Source organism: Geotrypetes seraphini, chromosome 2, assembly GCF_902459505.1.
Source record: "Geotrypetes seraphini chromosome 2, aGeoSer1.1, whole genome shotgun sequence".
NCBI classification, from domain to species: domain Eukaryota; kingdom Metazoa; phylum Chordata; class Amphibia; order Gymnophiona; family Dermophiidae; genus Geotrypetes; species Geotrypetes seraphini.
The window spans coordinates 131,025,360-131,044,082 of record NC_047085.1 but is presented as its reverse complement, the minus strand read 5'-3'; the positions used below and the strand labels follow the sequence as shown (position 1 = coordinate 131,044,082).

At 45.2% G+C, this 18,723-nt stretch overlaps 1 protein-coding gene across 1 annotated transcript in view; it reads left to right on the top strand.

Moving 5' to 3' along the window:
- The window catches only part of DSG2 (desmoglein 2), an 81,070-nt gene that overhangs the window by 21,193 nt on the left and 41,154 nt on the right, over nucleotides 1-18,723 (top strand). Inside the window, exons 2-7 of the mRNA XM_033933774.1 lie at nucleotides 1,118-1,153; nucleotides 2,634-2,759; nucleotides 5,790-5,951; nucleotides 6,104-6,248; nucleotides 8,634-8,800; nucleotides 12,254-12,388. Of these exons, the coding sequence (XP_033789665.1) occupies nucleotides 1,118-1,153; nucleotides 2,634-2,759; nucleotides 5,790-5,951; nucleotides 6,104-6,248; nucleotides 8,634-8,800; nucleotides 12,254-12,388 (771 nt within the window). The remainder of the gene's footprint in view (nucleotides 1-1,117; nucleotides 1,154-2,633; nucleotides 2,760-5,789; nucleotides 5,952-6,103; nucleotides 6,249-8,633; nucleotides 8,801-12,253; nucleotides 12,389-18,723) is intronic.

Genomic DNA, 18,723 nt, shown 5'->3' with positions numbered 1-18,723 from the left:
GGTTCCGGTAGGAAGGACTGGGCATTCCTCCTGCCGACGATGTACCGGAGGGAGAGGTCTGGCAGGAGGGACTGATTAGAAGATAGTAGCTGGGACCATTTTTTTTTTTTTATGGGGCGTAGATCTGGATATGTTTTGATATCTTGTACACTAAGGCCCAGATTCTCTATATGGTGCCGATATCAGCGGCCGCCTAAAAAGCTACCTCTGGTTGCGTGTCAGTCATGCTTTGGCGTCCTATATAGAATTGTGCCTCTGCACTCTATAGAGAATTGCGCCTCTGCAAAGATAAGTGCCAGAAATATAGCCCAGAGTTTTCCAGGCCTACATTTCTGGCACCTATCTATGCCATGAATCACACCTTTATAGGTGGTTTATAGTGCTTAACACCACTTATGGCGTTAACTACGCCCACAGTGGCTTTGAGCCCCATAAAATGCCTATGTAGGCGCAATTCTGGTGCCTTTTATTTAAGCACTGGTAGGTGATATATTTTTATAATTTTTCACCATTTTAAATGGCATTTCTCAATTAATTTAGGCACCAGTAGCACTTGGGGGTAAATTCTGTATAAGGCACCTAAAAAAAATCAGAGCCCCAAAAAATCACTTGAGTAGTATTCTATAAACTGCACTTAAAGTTAGGTGCAGTTTATAGAATAGTGCTTACACCTGGGAACCATGCCTAATTCAGGCGCAATCATTTGATCCAACTGAATGTAGTGCAACTCTTTGAGCCTAACTTAGGTGCAACTCAAAGTGCCATATATAGAATTCAGGGATTCATTTTTAATGACTTAGTAAAAATGGCGCTTTTACTAAATGGCGCTAGAGGTTTTTAGCTCAGGCTGGCAAGGTAAATGATCCAACACTCATAGAATTCCTATGAGCATTGAAGCATCGGCCCATGCTAAAAACCTTTTGCGCCATTTAATAAAACCTAATGTTATTTTATTTTTTTGCTTTGTGCCCCTCAACAGATCTTGCTTTTGAAATCCTTGAAAACATAAATTTAGTAGAGGGGGTTGTTTTTGTTCTAGTTAAAAAAAAAAAAAAACCTTCTAGGCAGAGAAAAGGTCTGAATTTTCTAAAAAAAAAAAATTTCATTTTATTTTCAGGTCTTTCTACACATTGGCTATGGACTTCATATTCAGGCAAGTCGATTCAAATTATGTATTTTGTTTATGGGAGATAAAGGATCAGATTGCATGGATTTAAGATGCAATTATCTTTTAAGAACTGTATTTTTTAAAGTGAATTGGTTTTTGATTACGCACCAAGTATACTTTTAATAGTTTGCACCGCATGTTCTTTGTTTCCTAATTACTATGGGTTCCTCTTCTCCCCTGATCAACGTTTCTCAGACTGTCTCAGAATATTCAGCTTTTGACAGAGTAATTGTTGTGAATTAAATATTTAAGAACATAAGAAATGCCTGCATCGGATCAGACCTGGGGTCCATCTAGCTGGTGATCCGCACACGCGGAGGCTCAGCCAGGCGTACCCCGGCAAATATCTTAGTCACTCGTATCCCTCAATGTGTCCTGCAAGAAGATGTGCGTGCAATTTTTCCTTAAATCCTAGAATGGTGGTTTCCTCCACTACTTCTTCCGGGAGAGAGTTCCAGGCATTCACCACTTGCTGTGCGAAGTAGAACTTTCTGACAGTTGTCCTGGCCGTGTCCCCTCTCAGCTTCAGTCCATGACCTCTTGTCCGAGTCACATTTGACAATGTGAATAACGTTGTTACTTGCTCACCATCCTTTCCCCCTGCTGGTGAGTGAGCTTGCTCCATTTTATCGATTTGGGAGACACTATGATGGAAATTTGTGGAGCTTGCTTTTGGAATTTTCTACAGTTTGATTTAAGAAATATACCTTCTGTTTTACAGTTCAGAAAACAACTTAAATCTGCTTTATTTGATTCAGCAGCTTTTAAATGAGATTTATAAGTTCTAAGATTTTGTTCTGGTTCCCAATTTTGATTTTTAGTTTTAACAATTTAGAATTTTATTTTTCAGAAAGCAATTGACATTGTGTAAATCTTAAATTCCAGGCTAGGCTGTGGTCCTGGATTTGAGGACTCCTCCTCTAGTGCTTGTTGATTTTCAGGAGTTCACTCTTTGGATAAAATGTAGTTAATTAATACCAACAGGAATAGAAAAGTTATGTTGACCATTTGGAAATTGTGTGTAAAAATTCTTATGAATTTAATACAAATATAGGTACAAAAAAACAAAGTTTTTCACCAGACTTCGTGAATGAAGTTTCAAGTTTTATTAAAATTTGTTATACTGTGTAATCGGACTTCTAGACAGTTTACAAAGGTAAAAATCATACTAAGGTAAATCCATCCATAAAAACATAGGGGTCCTTTTATCAAGCTGCGGTAGAGGTTTAACGCGCATAATACAGTGCGTTAAACCGTGCTAGCTGCTAACGCCTGCATTGAGCAGGCGTCGGTTTTTAGCCAGCCGCGGGGGTTAGCGCGTGATGAAATGCCCAACGCGCTAACCCCGCTAGCGCGGCTTGATAAAAGGAGCCCATAGTAAATAAAGAGCTAAATAAAATACTGAGTAGGCATAATTTTAATGGTGACTTTTTATTGTTTGAATTGGTTTTATGTTTCTTTATAGGTTAAGAGGAATAATGACATTTCATACAATTTGCATAAATTTGCAAGGCAAAAGCGAGCGTGGATCATACCACCTGTATTTGTCACTGAAGAGGTGGACAATTCTGCAAAGAATCCAATTGCTATAGTAAGTTAAAAATAAGTTTATTATACAACATTGTGATTCAAGTTTTAGGCCCTCTTTTCTAAGCCGCAGTAGAGGTTTCTACTGCGGATCGGAGTGCTAAATGCTCCAACGCTCATAGGAATTCTATAAGCATTGGAGCATTTACCCCCTCTTCTATTAAACAGCGCTAGCAGTTTTTAGTGCAGAGACCTGCGCTGCTCCTGACGCTCATAGAGTTCCTATGAGCGTTGGGAGCAGCGCGGGCCATTCAGCGCGGCTCTCTGCGCTAGAAACTGCTATCGCAATTTTGTAGACGAGGGGGTTAGTGCACGGGGCTGCAGTAGAAACCTCTACCACAGCTTAGTTAAAGGGGTAGGGGGATTGGTTGATTTGTGATTTGCTATGTTCACGTACCTCACAAAAGTAAACCATGAAAAGATTGTGCTTTAACCTCAGAGATTGAAGCACCAAGACTGTAAGAAAATAAATACATCCATATTTGTTAATATAACCATTAGCATTCTTTTCAAATACAGAGCCTTTACATCTACCATCTAATTATACATATAAAAAAAAAATAGTTTTATTTTCTTAGATTAATTAGAATTTATTATAAAATTGTGGCTCATTACTAGGCAATAAAATGCTAATTTTTTTAATATATATACTTTAGGATTATATGCATACTGCAGTTAAGCAAGCATACAAACAGCATTTAGAAGCCTAGAACATGATTACATTATTGTGGGAGGAAAATGCTGCTGCTACTACTATTTATCATTTATATAACGCTGAAATATTCTGATGTATTTTATGGTCTGGCAAGTTTTTTGGCCATAATGATGTTCATCGTTGAGGCGACTTGTATGTTACATGTAATGCATTATTTTGTATGTAAATGTGTAACTCGCCCTGTATAAGGGCGGGGGATAAATAAACAAACAAACCACACGAGTGGACTGTCAATTCCAAAGTTTACACTACATTTTTTTCTCTTTGGGGGACTCCTCAAATAGACATTTTTGCGTCTCCCAGCAATCACAAGTTGCCACAGTTCTGCTCCAGACAGCTATCCCCATATTGGCTGGAAGCTGATGCCTTTCTTCTGGATTGGTCTCACAAGTTCCTTCATGCATTTCCACTAATCCCTCTTCTCACAAAGACATTGTTCAAACTAAAGCAGAAACCAGCCACCATGATTCTCATAGCTCCTCAGTGGCCCAGACAACCATGGTTCTCTCTTCTACTTCAGTTGAGTGCCAGAAATCCCATTCCACTGCAGATCTTCCCTACTCTGCTTACTCAGTCAGGGCTTTCTTCTGCATCCTAACCTACAGTCTCTATATCTCATACCTTGATACCTCTCCACCTGACTTCATCAGATTTCAATCTTTCTGCACCTGTGGAAGCTGTAATTACTGCTTCCAGGAAACCTATTCAGCAATGCTACCAATTTAAATGGCATGTTTTGCTGCGTGGTGTACTCTCCATCACATGGATCCCACAACGTCTTCTGTTCCCTCAGTATTGGATAATCTCCTTCATCTCTCTAATTCTGGCCTCAAGACCACTTTGGTGAGGGTTCACCTCAGTGCTATCAGTATTTTCCATGTCCTTTTTAACAATAAATCTCTGGCTACACATCCACTAGTTTCCAGATTTGTGAAAGGACTACTCAACTCCAAAATTACACTTTAAACCATCTCCGGTTGTCTGGAACCTTAATATAGTGCTTACCCTTCTCATGAAGCCTCCATTTGAACCGCTTGCAATTGTGCAACTGAAATACTGTATCTCACTTGGAAGGTAGTTTTTCTTTGTATCACTTCAGCTCATTCAGTGAGTGAGCTTCAAGCATGTGTCTATGATTCATCTTTCACTGTTTTTCACCATGACAAAGTGGTCCTCTGTACTCATCTAAAATTCCTGCTAAAAGTCACAGAATTGAATCTACTGTCCTACCTGTTTTTTTTTCCCAAAACTTCATTCTCATCCTGGGGAAGCGGGCCTTGGCTTAATATCTGGATCGAACTAAGCCCCATAGGTCTTCTCCTGAACTATTCATCTCCTTTGATCCTAACAGATTAGGAGTGTCTGAATCCAAAAGGACTATATCTGGATGTTTGGCGGCTTGCATTTCCTTTTGCTATACTCAGGCTAGGCTGCCACTCGAAGGACATGTTACAGCACACAAAGTCTGTGCCATGGCAGCATCAGTAGCATTTCTATGTTCCACTTCTATTGAGGATATTTGCAAAGCAGCTAATGTTGTCCTCAATTTACACATTCACATCTCACTACTGTCTAGAGACCTACTCCAAGTGAGATGGATGTTTTAGCCAAGCAGTCCTACAAAATTTATTTTCTTCTTAAAGGTGAACTCTCCCTTCATCCCTTTTCAGTTAAGCTAGGGAATCTCACATGTGAGAATATGCTGCCTGCTTGTCCTAGGATAAAGCACAGTTACTTACCGTAACAGGCGTTAATCCGGAGACAGCAGACAGATATTCTCACATTCCACTCACCTCCCCATGTTGGCTTCTTGGCTCTTAGCTGGTTTACTGAACTGAGGGCCGAAGACACTCGTGTGTGCAGTGCGCACAGTCTTCGTAGAAGTTTAAAGTGACAGTACACTTTTCTACTGTCCATACTGGACTTCGTGGATGACGTCACCCACCTGTGAGAATATCTGCTTGCTGTCCCCGGATATCACCTGTTATGGTAAGTAATTGTTCTTTATGATCACAGACAGGGTAATTATCAGAAAGTTTCTCTTACCAGCTACTTCTAAGTATAACACCATTCTACCAGTTATTCACCGAGTTTTCATTTGGCCTCTTCCTTGTCGCTTAGCATGCATATGTATGTTGTTAGATTTTGCTCATGCCTTTTCAGCTGTAGCTTGCCTTCAGTACTTCGAGAGAGAAAAAATACTAAAAATGTGGCTAGTTTACTATCTTTTTAAATAAAACCTGATTTATAAAACAAAATTGTTGCTGAAGTAATCCTGTATGTTTAAAGTTTTATTTTCTTGGCATATTTTCTTGTCAGATACAATCTGATGTACAGTTGGAACCACACAGACAAATTACTTACAAAATCATTGGTGAAGGTGCAACAGAGCCACCCTATGGCTTGTTTGTAATTGATGGAAAAACTGGAAAAATGAACATAACAGCAGTAGTAGATAGAGAAAAAAACCCAATATTTCATGTAAGTTAAATAATTGTTTAATGTATTATTTTTTTCTTATAGTATTTTATTTAACTCCTAGATTTTGTTTGTTTTTTTAATTTATTTACTAACCACTTAGGTATTTTACCACACACATTTTTAAATATGCATATTGTGTTACTATATTTCAGATGACTGGTTTGGCTGTAGATCAAAATGGAAACGAAGTGGAACGTCGAATACCACTTCGAGTTAGAGTTATGGATATAAATGATAATTCTCCAGTATTTACTCAAAAAGTATTTTTTGGTGCTGTTGAAGAGATGAGCTCACAAAGTAAGATGCTGCATTGTTAACTTTAATTATCCAAATAGGACAAATTATGTTTAGCTCATTTTGGAAATGTGAAAAAGGCTATTGTCTAACATGATCTTTTCCATTAACGAGCTAGATTTGATTCAGGCACACGAATGAGTGACATCTGAAAACACCAGGGTAGTACAGTTGGCCCAGAGCTCAGAACGGAATATAAAGCTCTGAGCCTCTGCATACAGGCCTAATTCTATAAACAGTGCCTTAGCAGCACCTGTATATTGCTCAGCGAGTTTGTCAATCAACCACTAGGTGCCAACTCGTAGAATCCCACCTAGCGGCGCCTAGGTGTGCTTAAGCATTGCCAGGCATAAGAATATTAGGCTGTCAGCATACCTATTGCTAGCAATCAGCATTTTCAGTTGGCATAACTAATGACCAAAAGGGTCAAATGTTACACCTTGGACTAAAGCATGAAGCCAGACAGGTCCCAAGGAGACTGGAGGAAATGAGTCACATGCAGCATTTAGCCCATAAGAATGGAGATCACAAGAACACAGCAGGAAACTGTTGCTTTGCTTTAGATGAAAACAATTTTTATTGAACAGCCAGAAAAAATAACAAGTACAACAACTGGAGATACAGTAGTTCAAGAAATTATACAACAAGGAGCCCCCGATCCCAAGATCCCACCCCCGCACTCCCTAGCCCTCACAACAAAAGAAAAGTAGACGCTTACTTTAACTTTCCAGGCTATCAGTACAATACAGAACACAATGAAAACATACAAGCTGTGGGGGCAAACCATCTTGCATAGCCTGCTATACAGACCTAGCTACATGAGTGCCACAATTCTGCTAAGACTTGTCATTTCATAGTGCCCCGTTTGCCATAAATTGTGGCAATTCTGAAATTAATTGTTATATCCACTATCATGTACAGGCAGTCTTTGGGTTAAGAATGAGTTATGTTTTTAGGTTGTAACAATTTTTATTGACATGAAAGAAAGTCATGCAGAAGTGAATACAGCAACAACAAATGCCAGCACAGAGAAAAAGATACAGTGGCTGCATAAACAAAGACAACCATACATAAGCATGTCAAATATACCTAAAGCTGTTCTTAAGTCGAATTTGTATGTAACTCTAAAATTGTAAATTTTAAGATTCTTGCTGCTTACCTCTGCTCCCAGCTGACAAAAGAGCCCACTGCCCCTACCAGTGTTCCCTCTAAGGTACGAAACAAGCAAAAACCTCCCAAACCCCAAGAATAGAGAATGGATAGGGGGAAGAGACAAAGACAAACAAAGAACTCAGCTAGCTTTAATATAAATTGTTAGAACGGGAGAGCCCTCAGTCACACAGCCACCACTGGGAATTCCCAGGGGAAAGGCTGTCACGGGCTTACTCCCAGAAGAGTGTTAACTGTGAAACATCCCCGGGCTCTCTCCGCGTGAATAAGTAAATAAAGTGCATCAAACACGTGCAATGTGTGAAAAAATATGTAATAAATCAAAAAAACACACTCAGGTAACTAAGTTTGAGTTTGTCTCTGTCCCCTAACCAGGGGGCCAAAAGGAAAAACAAGTGTCCAAATCTAGCCAAGCCAAACACAATCTGGAAGTACTTAGCTTCTCCGTGTGAAAACAGCCAGCAAATGATGACTTCGTCCTACGGGACTCCGTTTCGGGGGTGCACACCCCCTTCTTCAGGAACAACTTGACTGCGCTGAGTCTCTCAATTCCTCCGACACAGCTTGCACGTGTTTGATGCACTTTATTTACTTATTCACGCGGAGAGAGCCCGGGGATGTTTCACAGTTAACACTCTTCTGGGTGTAAGCCCGTGACAGCCTTTCCCATGGGAATTCCCAGTGGTGGCTGTGTGACTGAGGGCTCTCCCGTTCTAACAATTTATATTAAAGCTAGCTGAGTTCTTTGTTGTCTTTGTCTCTTCCCCCTATCCATTCTCTATTCTTGGGGTTTGGGAGGTTTTTGCTTGTTTCGTGATTTTTCTAACTCCCTTACTTTAGGGTTTCATTTTTGCCCTCTAAGGTACAGCATACACAACCACACACTGTTCTTAATGTGGCCATGTATCATTTCTGAATCTACTGTAGGAGAAGTATACTGGAAATACTGCTCAGTGAAATCAAATGAAGCTGTGACCACTTACTTAAATATGAGTCGAACTTAAGTCGGGTGTCTGTAACTCAGGGACTGCCTGTATTGTGTTTCTTTTTAAAATCCTTGTCTGCTATGGGAAATTAACATATACGTTTCTTCTTTTAAGTTATATTTGTTCTAGCTTTAGTAGGTTTGATTTAAAGTGCATCATGTGTGAACATGTATGGATTTCAGTGCTTTTTGGTAGGCCTGTAGGCCTAATGGATGTTTTTCTCATTTTGCAGATACTTTGATAATGAGATTAAATGCTACAGATGCAGATGAGGAAAATACTTTAAACAGTAAACTTGCTTTCAGGATCCTTTCTCAAGAATCTGAACTGTCTCCGCCATTTGAAATTAATAAGGATGCAGGTGAAATTCGCCCAAGGGTAGCTTCCATTGATAGAGAGGTATTAGAAAACTTCAGATTCTCAGTAAATCAAATGTGCCATTAGGAGAAAGAAAGATAGGACTGAATGCTAATTTTGCTAGAATTCATAAATGAGAGGGGGAAAAAAACCTCCCTCTTTTTTGCCTTTTTAGATGACAACTGTTATCATTGCTGGATATTTCTTGCAGTGATATTAAGAAGCAATTTATTAAGGGCTTTTTGTGTACATATGTGTATGAAATGCAATTCCACCTCCCCTCCAGTGTGCCAAGTTTGTACGTACTTATATGCAACTGGAATGTAAAGTTTCTGGTGAGGAATACGGGCACAATGCAAGATGTTAAGAAGTATGCACATAGGTTAAGTGATTGAGTATTCTTGCTGGTGAGTTAGTACATGCCATGTTTACTTAACATAACTAATACTATAAAGTCCTCTACGTTTGCCAAAAGGTGTTTAAAAGATACAAAAAAGAAGGCAAAAAATGTCAGTAAGGACTCTATGAGTGTGTCTATCAGCTAATCACTGCTAACAAACCATACCACACAAATACCAAATGTCAATTAAGGAGTAGGGACGCTCTCAGTGTGAGGTTATTAGCGACGGGAGAACAAACTCCAGCGCTTCCACTTACAAAGACGGAGGTGAATCACCCCGCCTGCACATCATCATCGGGCGTCCCTAGTGTGCAAAATCAACTGTACAGAATTAATAACAATAAATAAGTCACAAACAGTGAACTAGTGAGAGAGTGAATCAAACTGAAAACCCACTCATAGAGTCCTCCCCAGCCTAATCCCCAAGATGCAAAATGAAACCACAGCCAACTTAGCTTTTAAAGCGAGCCAAATGAAGTCAATGAGAATTGCAGGAGACCAGAATAGTCATTGGATCAACCGGTTTCGGGTGAAACCCTTCATCAGGATCTTAAGGCTGGAGCAGAACCGGCCTGCTTCCCTCCCAGCTGGTTCTGCTCCAGCCTTAAGATCCTGATGGAAGGGTTTCACCCGAAACCGGTTGATCCAATGACTATTCTGGTCTCCTGCAATTCTCATTGACTTCATTTGGCTCGCTTTAAAAGCTAAGTTGGCTGTGGTTTCATTTTGCATCTTGGGGATTAGGCTGGGGAGGACTCTATGAGTGGGTTTTCAGTTTGATTCACTCTCTCACTAGTTCACTGTTTGTGACTTATTTATTGTTATTAATTCTGCACAGTTGATTTTGCACACTAGGAACGCCCGATGACGGTGTGCAGGTGGGGTGATTCACCTCCGTCTTTGTAAGTGGAAGCACTGGAGTTTGTTCTCCCTTCGCCTAGCTGATAGACACACTCATAGAGTCCTTACTGACATTTTTTGCCTTCTTTTTTGTATGTTTACTTAACATGACATTCCTTATCATTTGTAATATTAGTGAGCAGCTTTGTGCACAGCACAACCCATTAATTTTAACCTTGGCTAACCCACGTACGTGAAATTGTTAATGTGTAATCTAATATAATAAAATGGTAAGCCGCGCATGCGCACTAAAAAAAACGTGTTCCCTGAGCTGTCGCGAAAAAAACAATTGCGCATGCGCGGCCCCGGCAGCGGCTTTCAAATAAAAAAAAAATTTCCATAGCTGCGGCGGCCTTTCTCACCCCCGGCTCCTCTCTCGAACTGGACGGTCCTCGCGTCTGCTTACCCTTCCCCCCAACACAGCGCATTTCCCCCCCCCCCCCCAACGAATTAATAAATCGAGCCGGGCCGCCCTCCACAACAGACCAGAGGAGTTCTTTGCCGCTCACCCCCCTTCCCTTGCCGCTGACCCGAATACCTACCCGGCGATTCAAGCAGCCTGTGCAGCAGTCTTCACACGCTGCTTCAGGCCCTTCTACTGCCCTGATTTGCTCTGCCGCGTCTCTGATGGTGTCATCAGAGACGCGGCAGAGCAAATAAGCGCAGTAGAAGGACCCGAAGCAGCGTGTCAAGACTGCTGCACAGGCTTCTTGAATCGCCGACTTACAAGGGAAGGGAAGGGGGGGGCGCAAGGACTCTATCCGAGTAATTAAAAAACTCTGCACAGGGGAGCAGAAAGAGATGATGATGGACAGGGGGGGGGGAAAAGGAAGGGAGGCCTATTGTTGGACAGGGGGAGCAGGAAGAGGTGCAGATAGACAGGGGGGGAAATTAAGGGAGACCTGCTGATGGACAGGGGTGGAAATGAAGGGAGGCCTACTGCTGGACAGGGGGAGCAGGAAGAGGTGCTGATGGACAGGGGGGAGGTAAAACAAAGGGAGAAGGGCTGCTGCTGGATAAGGGGAGCAATGAAGAGGTGGTGGTGGACAGGGGGGAAAAATGAAGGGAGGCCTAATGCTGGACAGGGGGAGCAGGAAGAGGTGCTGATGGACAGGGGGAGCAGGAAGAGATGCTGATGGACAGGGAAAAAATAAAGGGAGGCCTACTGCTGGACAGGGGGAGCAGGAAGAGATGCTGATGGACGGGGGGGAAATGAAGGGAGGCCTACTGCTGGACAGAGGGAGCAGGAAGAGGTTATGATGGACAGGGGGAAAAAGGAAGGGATGCCTATTGTTGGACAGGGGGAGAAGGAAGAGGTACTGATGGACAGGGGGGAGGTAAAACAGAGGGAGAAGGGCTGCTGCTGGATAAGGGGAGCAGTGAAGGGGTGGTCATGGACACAGGGGAGGTAAAAAGAAGGGAGAATGGACAGGAAAAAGTGGCTAAGGAGACAGAGAGAGAAAGAAATAAAGACAGACACACACATATATTCTAGCCCGAGGGAGGAAAATGCTGCACAGGGAAGTAGGGAGGGGGGAAATGCTGATGCACAAGGAAATGGAGGGGAAGGGAATGCTGATAGTGCTACTGTACAGGAAAGTGGACAAGGGGAGATAAATGCTGCATAGGGGGCAGAAAGAGAGACAAATAGAAAGTAAAACAAATAATAGGATGGAGGGACAAAGAAATAAAAGAAGAAAGACACAAGGGCAGGGAGTGAGACAGAAAGAAAGACAGACATACATATATTCTAGCACCCGTTAATGTAACGGGCTTAAAGACTAGTAACTGAAATAAAACTGGTGTAGGTTATAGTGCGTTGGCCCTTTTAATTACTAATGTCTTTTGGAAGGGATAGCAGTGCTATCACATTATGCACCATGAACCTCCTGCTGCTTTTTTAATTAGTCAGTGCTCAAACCATTCCTGATGCTAAGACCCCCAAAGACTACGTACAAATCTAAATATCACACTTGAGTGTCTATGCTTAAACATCTTCCTTGGATAGAAAATGGAGGGGAAACCTTTTAGCACATAGGCCCCTCAGTACAGAAACATGTCACTAAAGCCTAATGTTACTAGTAGCTCAGTCTTTGCGTAAACGGACAACTGGCTAACCCAGAAATACATAGCGTGAATCAAAATAGATTTTGAGTAGGTTTTCATAAAAATCTTTCTCTCTTTATTTTTAATAGCAACAAAGTTCCTACGTATTTACGGTGGAAGTGAGAGACATGGATGGTGAATCTATTGGAAGGACTGGTAAATCTATTGTCAATATCAAAATTTTGGATATCAATGACAATGTCCCAAAGCTTGAAAAGGAAATGGTAAATTGAAGCTGGCATATGAAAAGCATATTGTTTTATAGTGTATGCAAGTCTTTGCTTTTGATACCATTAAACCAATCACTTTGGGCTCCTTTTACTAAGGTGTGCTAGCGTTTTTAGCGCACGCACAAGATTAGCGTGCGCTAGCTAAAAAATTACCGCCTGCTTAAAAGGAGGCGGTAGCAGCTAGTGCGCGGCATTTCGCGCTATTCTGTGCGTTAAGGCCCTAACGCACCTCTGTAAAAGGAGCCCTTTAAGGAATAAGAGCAGAACCCATAATTGTTTTTAATTTCTTAGCATTTTTCTCCACCACCAACATTAATGTATGTATTTTTTATGAAAACAATCATTTACTTCTGGAAAAATTAAATTCTTTTAGATTATACAGGCTAACAAAAAAATTTATCCCAGGAAAAGCAGGCAGCATATTCTCATATGTGGGTGACGTCACCGACGGAGCCCATGTATGGACACTTTAAAAGTGCATCGCCACTTTAAGACTTTCAGATATCTTGGGAGTCATTGTGTTCTCGTTGGGCTCTGGAGTTGGGCCTGTGGCCCACTGGTTTGGATATGGGATGTCTTAAGTGTATCCCAACCCTTTCTGTTTCGGCCGAACTTAGGGAGTGTCAGTTTCCGGTGTTGCACTGTGCATATCTTACGCGTGTTCAATTGTTTCATTCTGGTCTTGCAGAGTCAGCGCAGTGCAAGAAATGCACTGGTGCTCCTAAGTCCTTTTTTCTTGCCTTTTGGAGCTGTCCAGCGGTCAAGGCATTTTGTAGACGTATGGTTCGCTATTTGGAGCTCTTGTTAGGTTGTTCTATACTTCTCACTCCAGCGGGGTTTCTTTTAGATAAATATGAAGCTTTTCAATTTCCCCCTGGTATTGGCTGGCTATTTTTGTGGAAGGCAGGGTTGGTGGCTAAGAGAATTTTTTAGGGGTGAATGGGTTTCGGATCGTGCTCCTTATTGGGCTTGGCATGTTTTGATGTTGCATGAGAGGGGTCGGGTGCATCATTCCTTACAACAATCTAAGGGGGTTTTTGTTTTTTTTGCAGGTTTGGGGTCCTTATATATGCTCCTTGTCTCATAGAACATGTAGTATGATCCTTAATGCCTTACCTATTTAATTTACCTTGAGTGGTGAAGGGTTGACAGCCTTGGGGTGGCCTTACCCCAGCCTGCTCTGCATTTTTTTTTTTCTCTTGCTTTATGTTGGGGTGCTGGAGGTCTTTGAGAGGGGAGGTCCTCTGCATTGTTTTTTGGGGCTCATCAGAGTCCAGGGCCCTGAATGTCACACTGTCACTTTGGTCATGTTCAGACCTCCTCAGTGAGGTGGATGGGGATGCTTGCTTTCTCTTTGTTCCCATATTGCTGGTTATCCCAGGACAAGCAGGCAGGTATTCTCACAAGTGATGTCATCCGACAGAGCCCCGATATGGACGTCTCGCAAGCATGTCTTGCTTGAAGAAACTTAGAAGTTTCGAGATGCCTGCACCGCGCAAGCGCAAGTGCCTTCCCGCCCGATAGTCCGGGCGTGTCTCCTCAGTTCTTTTTCTTCCGCGGAGCTGAGAAGTTCACTTCAATTCTGCGCCCATTGAATCTGTTTTTTTGCCTTCTTATTGCTGCGGGTTGGGTTCTTTTGGCTCTCCCGTGCATTTATTTTCTTTCTTTGATTTCTTTTTAAAAAAAAATAAAATTTTTACTTCCGATACCGGGTCGGCCGCGTGGCTGGGGCCCCGCGCCTTCGACCTTGCGGCGGAACTTTTCCGGCCTATGTCCCGGCCGATCACCGGTTTTAAAAAGTGCAGCAAGTGCCAGCGCGCGATTTCGCTCACGGACCCTCATCGACGCTGCTTACAGTGTCTGGGCCCGGACCACTTTCCGAAATCGTGCCGGCCTTGTTCCACTCTGATGGCCCGAGCGTTTAAGCGCCGCTGTCTGCTGTGGGAGTCCATGTTCAAGATGGAAGCTTCGTTGGATCCTTCGGCTTCGACATTGACTGGTGCCTCAACTCCTTCGGCGAAGCCCTCTGCCTCCCCGGCCGCTTCGGGCCTTCTGAAACCAGCCTCGTTCACGCCGGTTTCGGCCTCGACCTCGGCGCCAGTGCCTTCCTCCGTCTCCTCGGAACAGGTATCGACCCCTATAGTTCCACCGGTGGTGCTTAAAGTGCCGAAGGCTGGCAAGCAAAAGCACGCAGCACCGAAAGAGCGCGGAGACCGTGCGGAAGGGCCCCCTTTTGGTGCGGATCCCTCCATATCGGCTTCGTTGAGGTCCATTTTGGAGGCTCAGTTTGTGGAACTCATGACCACCATGGGTCCCCGGCTGATTGCCTCGATCCAGGGTGACCTCCCAGTTCCGGCTCCGAGGGGCGGCCCGCCCCCCCTCCTCCACCGCACCGCTCGACTTCGTTGCTTAGCGAGGAGGAGCGGCGGGCGGTGTCCAGTTCGTCGAGGCGGCCCTCGGATAGTGCCATGCCTCCCTTGGAACCGATTCCCTCGAGAAAGGCCTCCCTTAGTGATATGCCTCCTTTGGAGCCTATTCCCTCGAGGAAAGCTTCGCTTAGCGACTTGCCCCCCTTGGAACCTATTACCCCGCCCCATGACACAGTGTGGTGTCCACCTTCGAGGCCTCCCAGTCCTGGGCATAGCAGGAAGCAGGACGAGTTCTTCCGAACCCCCTATCAAGCCTGGGCGGTTTCTGGGGAGGCGCCGACTCTTCCGCCTCTCCGATCGACGGCCTCGAGTCCTATCTGCTCCTTGGAGGCTTCTGGGGACCAGTATTCTCACAGAAGGGCTCGATCCTCTTCCAGACATCGAGAGGGGTATCGATCCAGACACTCTTCGAGGCATTCCTCTCGGCACTCGACCGTCTCACCTCAGAAGAAATTGCCTCGAATGGGGTATTCTGCTTCGGCTGGGTCTCCTCCTCCGGGCCCGGAGTTCGAGGACCCCGAGGTGTTTTACTCGCCCTGTTGCTCACAGGCCTCTATGGAGCCCGAAGCCTCGACTTTTTCTAGTCCTTCTCGCAGACCGGCAACGGCAGACCAACTGTCCTTTTCGTTGTTCCTCAGGCAGATGGCAGATGACATGGACATTACTCTCGATGCTGGGTCTCGATACTCCAAGGAATACCTCGATACCATGCACTTGCCTCGTCCTCCGGCGGAGTCCTTGCGACTTCCCCTGCACAAGCTCCTCGACCAGACCTTCATGCGATGCTTCGAGTCTCCTTACTCTATCCCGGCGGTCCCTGGCAAATTGGATGCGCGGTACTGCACGGTGCATCATAAAGGCTTCGAGGGTCCTCAGCTTTCTCACCAGTTCCTCCTTGTCGAATCCTCGCTCAAGCGGTCTCATCCTGGCCAGGTGTATGCTTCGGTGCCTCCAGGCCGCGAGGTCAAGACCATGGATAAGTTTGGACGACGCATCTATCAGAATTCTATGATGGCGTCTCGAGTCCTGAATTATAATTTCCACTTTGCCACCTACTTGGAATTTTTTCTACCTGTGCTTCGGAAATTCACGCCCTACATCGAGTCCCAGGCTCGGTTTGAGTTCGAGGAGGTGGTTGCCTCGCTGTCCCAGCTTCATCTTCAATTGATGCAATCTGCCTATGATGCTTTCGAGCTCTCGGCCCGGGCGGCAGCATGCTCTGTGGCGATGCGCCGTTTGGCCTGGTTACGAACCATTGACATGGACCCGAATCTTCAGGACCAGCTGGCAAACGTCCCGTGTGCTGGGGCGGATCTTTTCGACGAATCCATCGAGACAGTCACTAAGAAGCTGTCTGATCATGAAAAGTCCTTCCAGTCCATTCTTAGGCCGAAGCCTAAGCCTCAGCAGTCTCGGCCCTCTCGACCGCCATTGATCTATCAGCGGTGTTATCAGCCGAGGCAAGCTCCTCCTGCGAGGCAACCTGCGAAGCGGCAGCCCCCTCAGAAGGCTCAGCAAAAGTCTCAACCGTCTGCTGTCCCTAAGGCTCCTCAGCCTTTTTGACTGTCTCGTAGAGGGCATAACCAGTCTCGTTCCGCCTCCCCTTGTTTTTCCCATCGGAGGGTGCCTCCATCATTTTTATCATCGCTGGGAGGCCGTAACCACCGACCTCTGGGTCCTTACTATCATCAGGGAAGGATACTCTCTTCATTTCCATCGGGTCCCTCCGGACCATCCGCCAAGAGAGTATCCTTCCAACTTGACACAGACCGCCCTTCTTCTTCAGGAAGCCCAGGCCTTGCTCCGGCTCCGGGCCGTCGAGCCGGTCCCTGTGGACCAACACAACCAGGGGTTTTACTCCCGGTACTTCCTTGTTCCGAAGAAGACGGGCGACCTGCGCCCCATTTTGGACCTCAGGGTCCTCAACAAATTCCTAGTCAAAGAGAGGTTCCGCATGCTGACCCTTTCTTCTCTCTACCCCCTCCTCGAGCAGAATGACTGGTTATGCTCTCTGGATCTCAAGGAGGCCTACACTCACATTCCCATTCATCCGGCCTCTCGCAAGTTCCTCAGATTTCGGGTGGGACATCTGCATCTGCAGTATCGAGTGCTTCCCTTCGGCCTGTCATCGTCTCCCAGTGTCTTCACGAAGTGTCTGGTAGTGGTGGCCGCGGCACTCCGGAACCGGGGTCTTCAGGTTTTCCCCTACCTCGACGACTGGCTCATCAAGGCGCCCTCGGCCTCGGAGGTCATCTCGGCGACCCTGTCCACGGTTCTGTTCCTGCAGAGTTTGGGATTCGAGATCAACTTTCCCAAATCTCATCTACAACCTTCACAGTCGCTCCCCTTCATCGGGGCGGTCCTGGATACCATCCGCCTCAGAGCATTCCTTCCTCCTCAGCGCCTGGAAGCTCTTCTTCGTCTCTGCCAGTCTGTGTCTTCTCGCCAATCCATCTCAGCGAGACACATGATGGTCCTCCTGGGCCACATGGCCTCTACAGTTCATGTGATGCCGTTTGCCAGACTCCATCTCAGAATCCCTCAGTGGACCCTGGCGTCTCAATGGACTCAGGTGTCAGAGCCGTTGACTCGACACATTATCGTCACTCCTGCTCTTCGGCAGTCTCTACTTTGGTGGATGACCTCTTCAAATCTATCCAGAGGTTTGCTGTTTCACTCTCCTCCCCACCAGAAGGTTCTCACAACCGATTCCTCGACCTATGCCTGGGGAGCACATCTGGATGGTCTTCGCACTCAGGGATTCTGGACCAGTGCGGACCGCCTCCATCAAATCAATCTTCTGGAGCTCAGAGCCATCTTCAATGCTCTTCAAGCTTTTCAACATCTGCTTCACGACATGGTGGTCCTCATTCGCACAGACAATCAGGTCGCCATGTATTATATCAACAAGCAGGGGGGCACGGGCTCGGCCTCCCTCTGCCAGGAAGCTCTCAGAGTCTGGGATTGGGCGGTTCGCCACAACGCCTTCCTCAAAGCTGTCTACATTCAGGGGAAGGACAGTGTCTTGGCGAACAACTTAAGTCGTCTCCTCCAGCCTCACGAATGGACACTGCATTCCTCGTCCCTTCATCAGATCTTTGCTCAGTGGGGGACACCTCAGATAGACCTCTTTGTGGCTCCCCACAACTTCAAACTGCCTCACTTTTGCTCCAGGATCTACACTCCTCATCGCCTCGAGGCAGATGCCTTTCTGCTGGATTGGGGGAATCGCTTTCTGTATGCGTTTCCTCCATTTCCTCTCATTCAAAAGACTCTGGTCAAGCTGAAGTCGGACCATGCCACCATGATTCTAATAGCTCCACGGTGGCCCAGACAACCTTGGTTCTCCCTTCTACTTCAACTCAGCAGCAGGGAGCCATTCCTTCTTCCAGTGTTTCCTTCACTGCTTACTCAGCATCAGGGATCTCTACTTCATCCCAACCTGCAGTCTCTCCACCTGACAGCTTGGTTCCTCTCAACGTAACTCCTCACCAGTTTTCCCAGGCGGTGAGGGATGTCTTTGAGGCTTCCAGGAAGCCTGCTACTCATCAATGCTACTCCCAAAAATGGACTAGATTTTCTTCATGGTGTAGTTCTAACTCTAAGGAGCCTCAGCGAGCCACCCTATCCTCTGTGTTGGACTATCTTCTACACCTGTCTCAGTCTGGTCTCAAGTCGACATCTATACGAGTCCACCTGAGTGCTATTGCGGCTTTCCATCAACCTCTGCAAAGGAAACCTCTCTCTGCTCATCCTGTGGTTTCCAGATTTATGAAAGGACTTTTTCATGTCAATCCTCCTCTCAAACCGCCTCCAGTGGTTTGGGATCTCAATGTTGTCCTTTCTCAGCTTATGAAACCTCCTTTTGAGCCTCTGAGAAAGGCTCCACTAAAGTTTCTC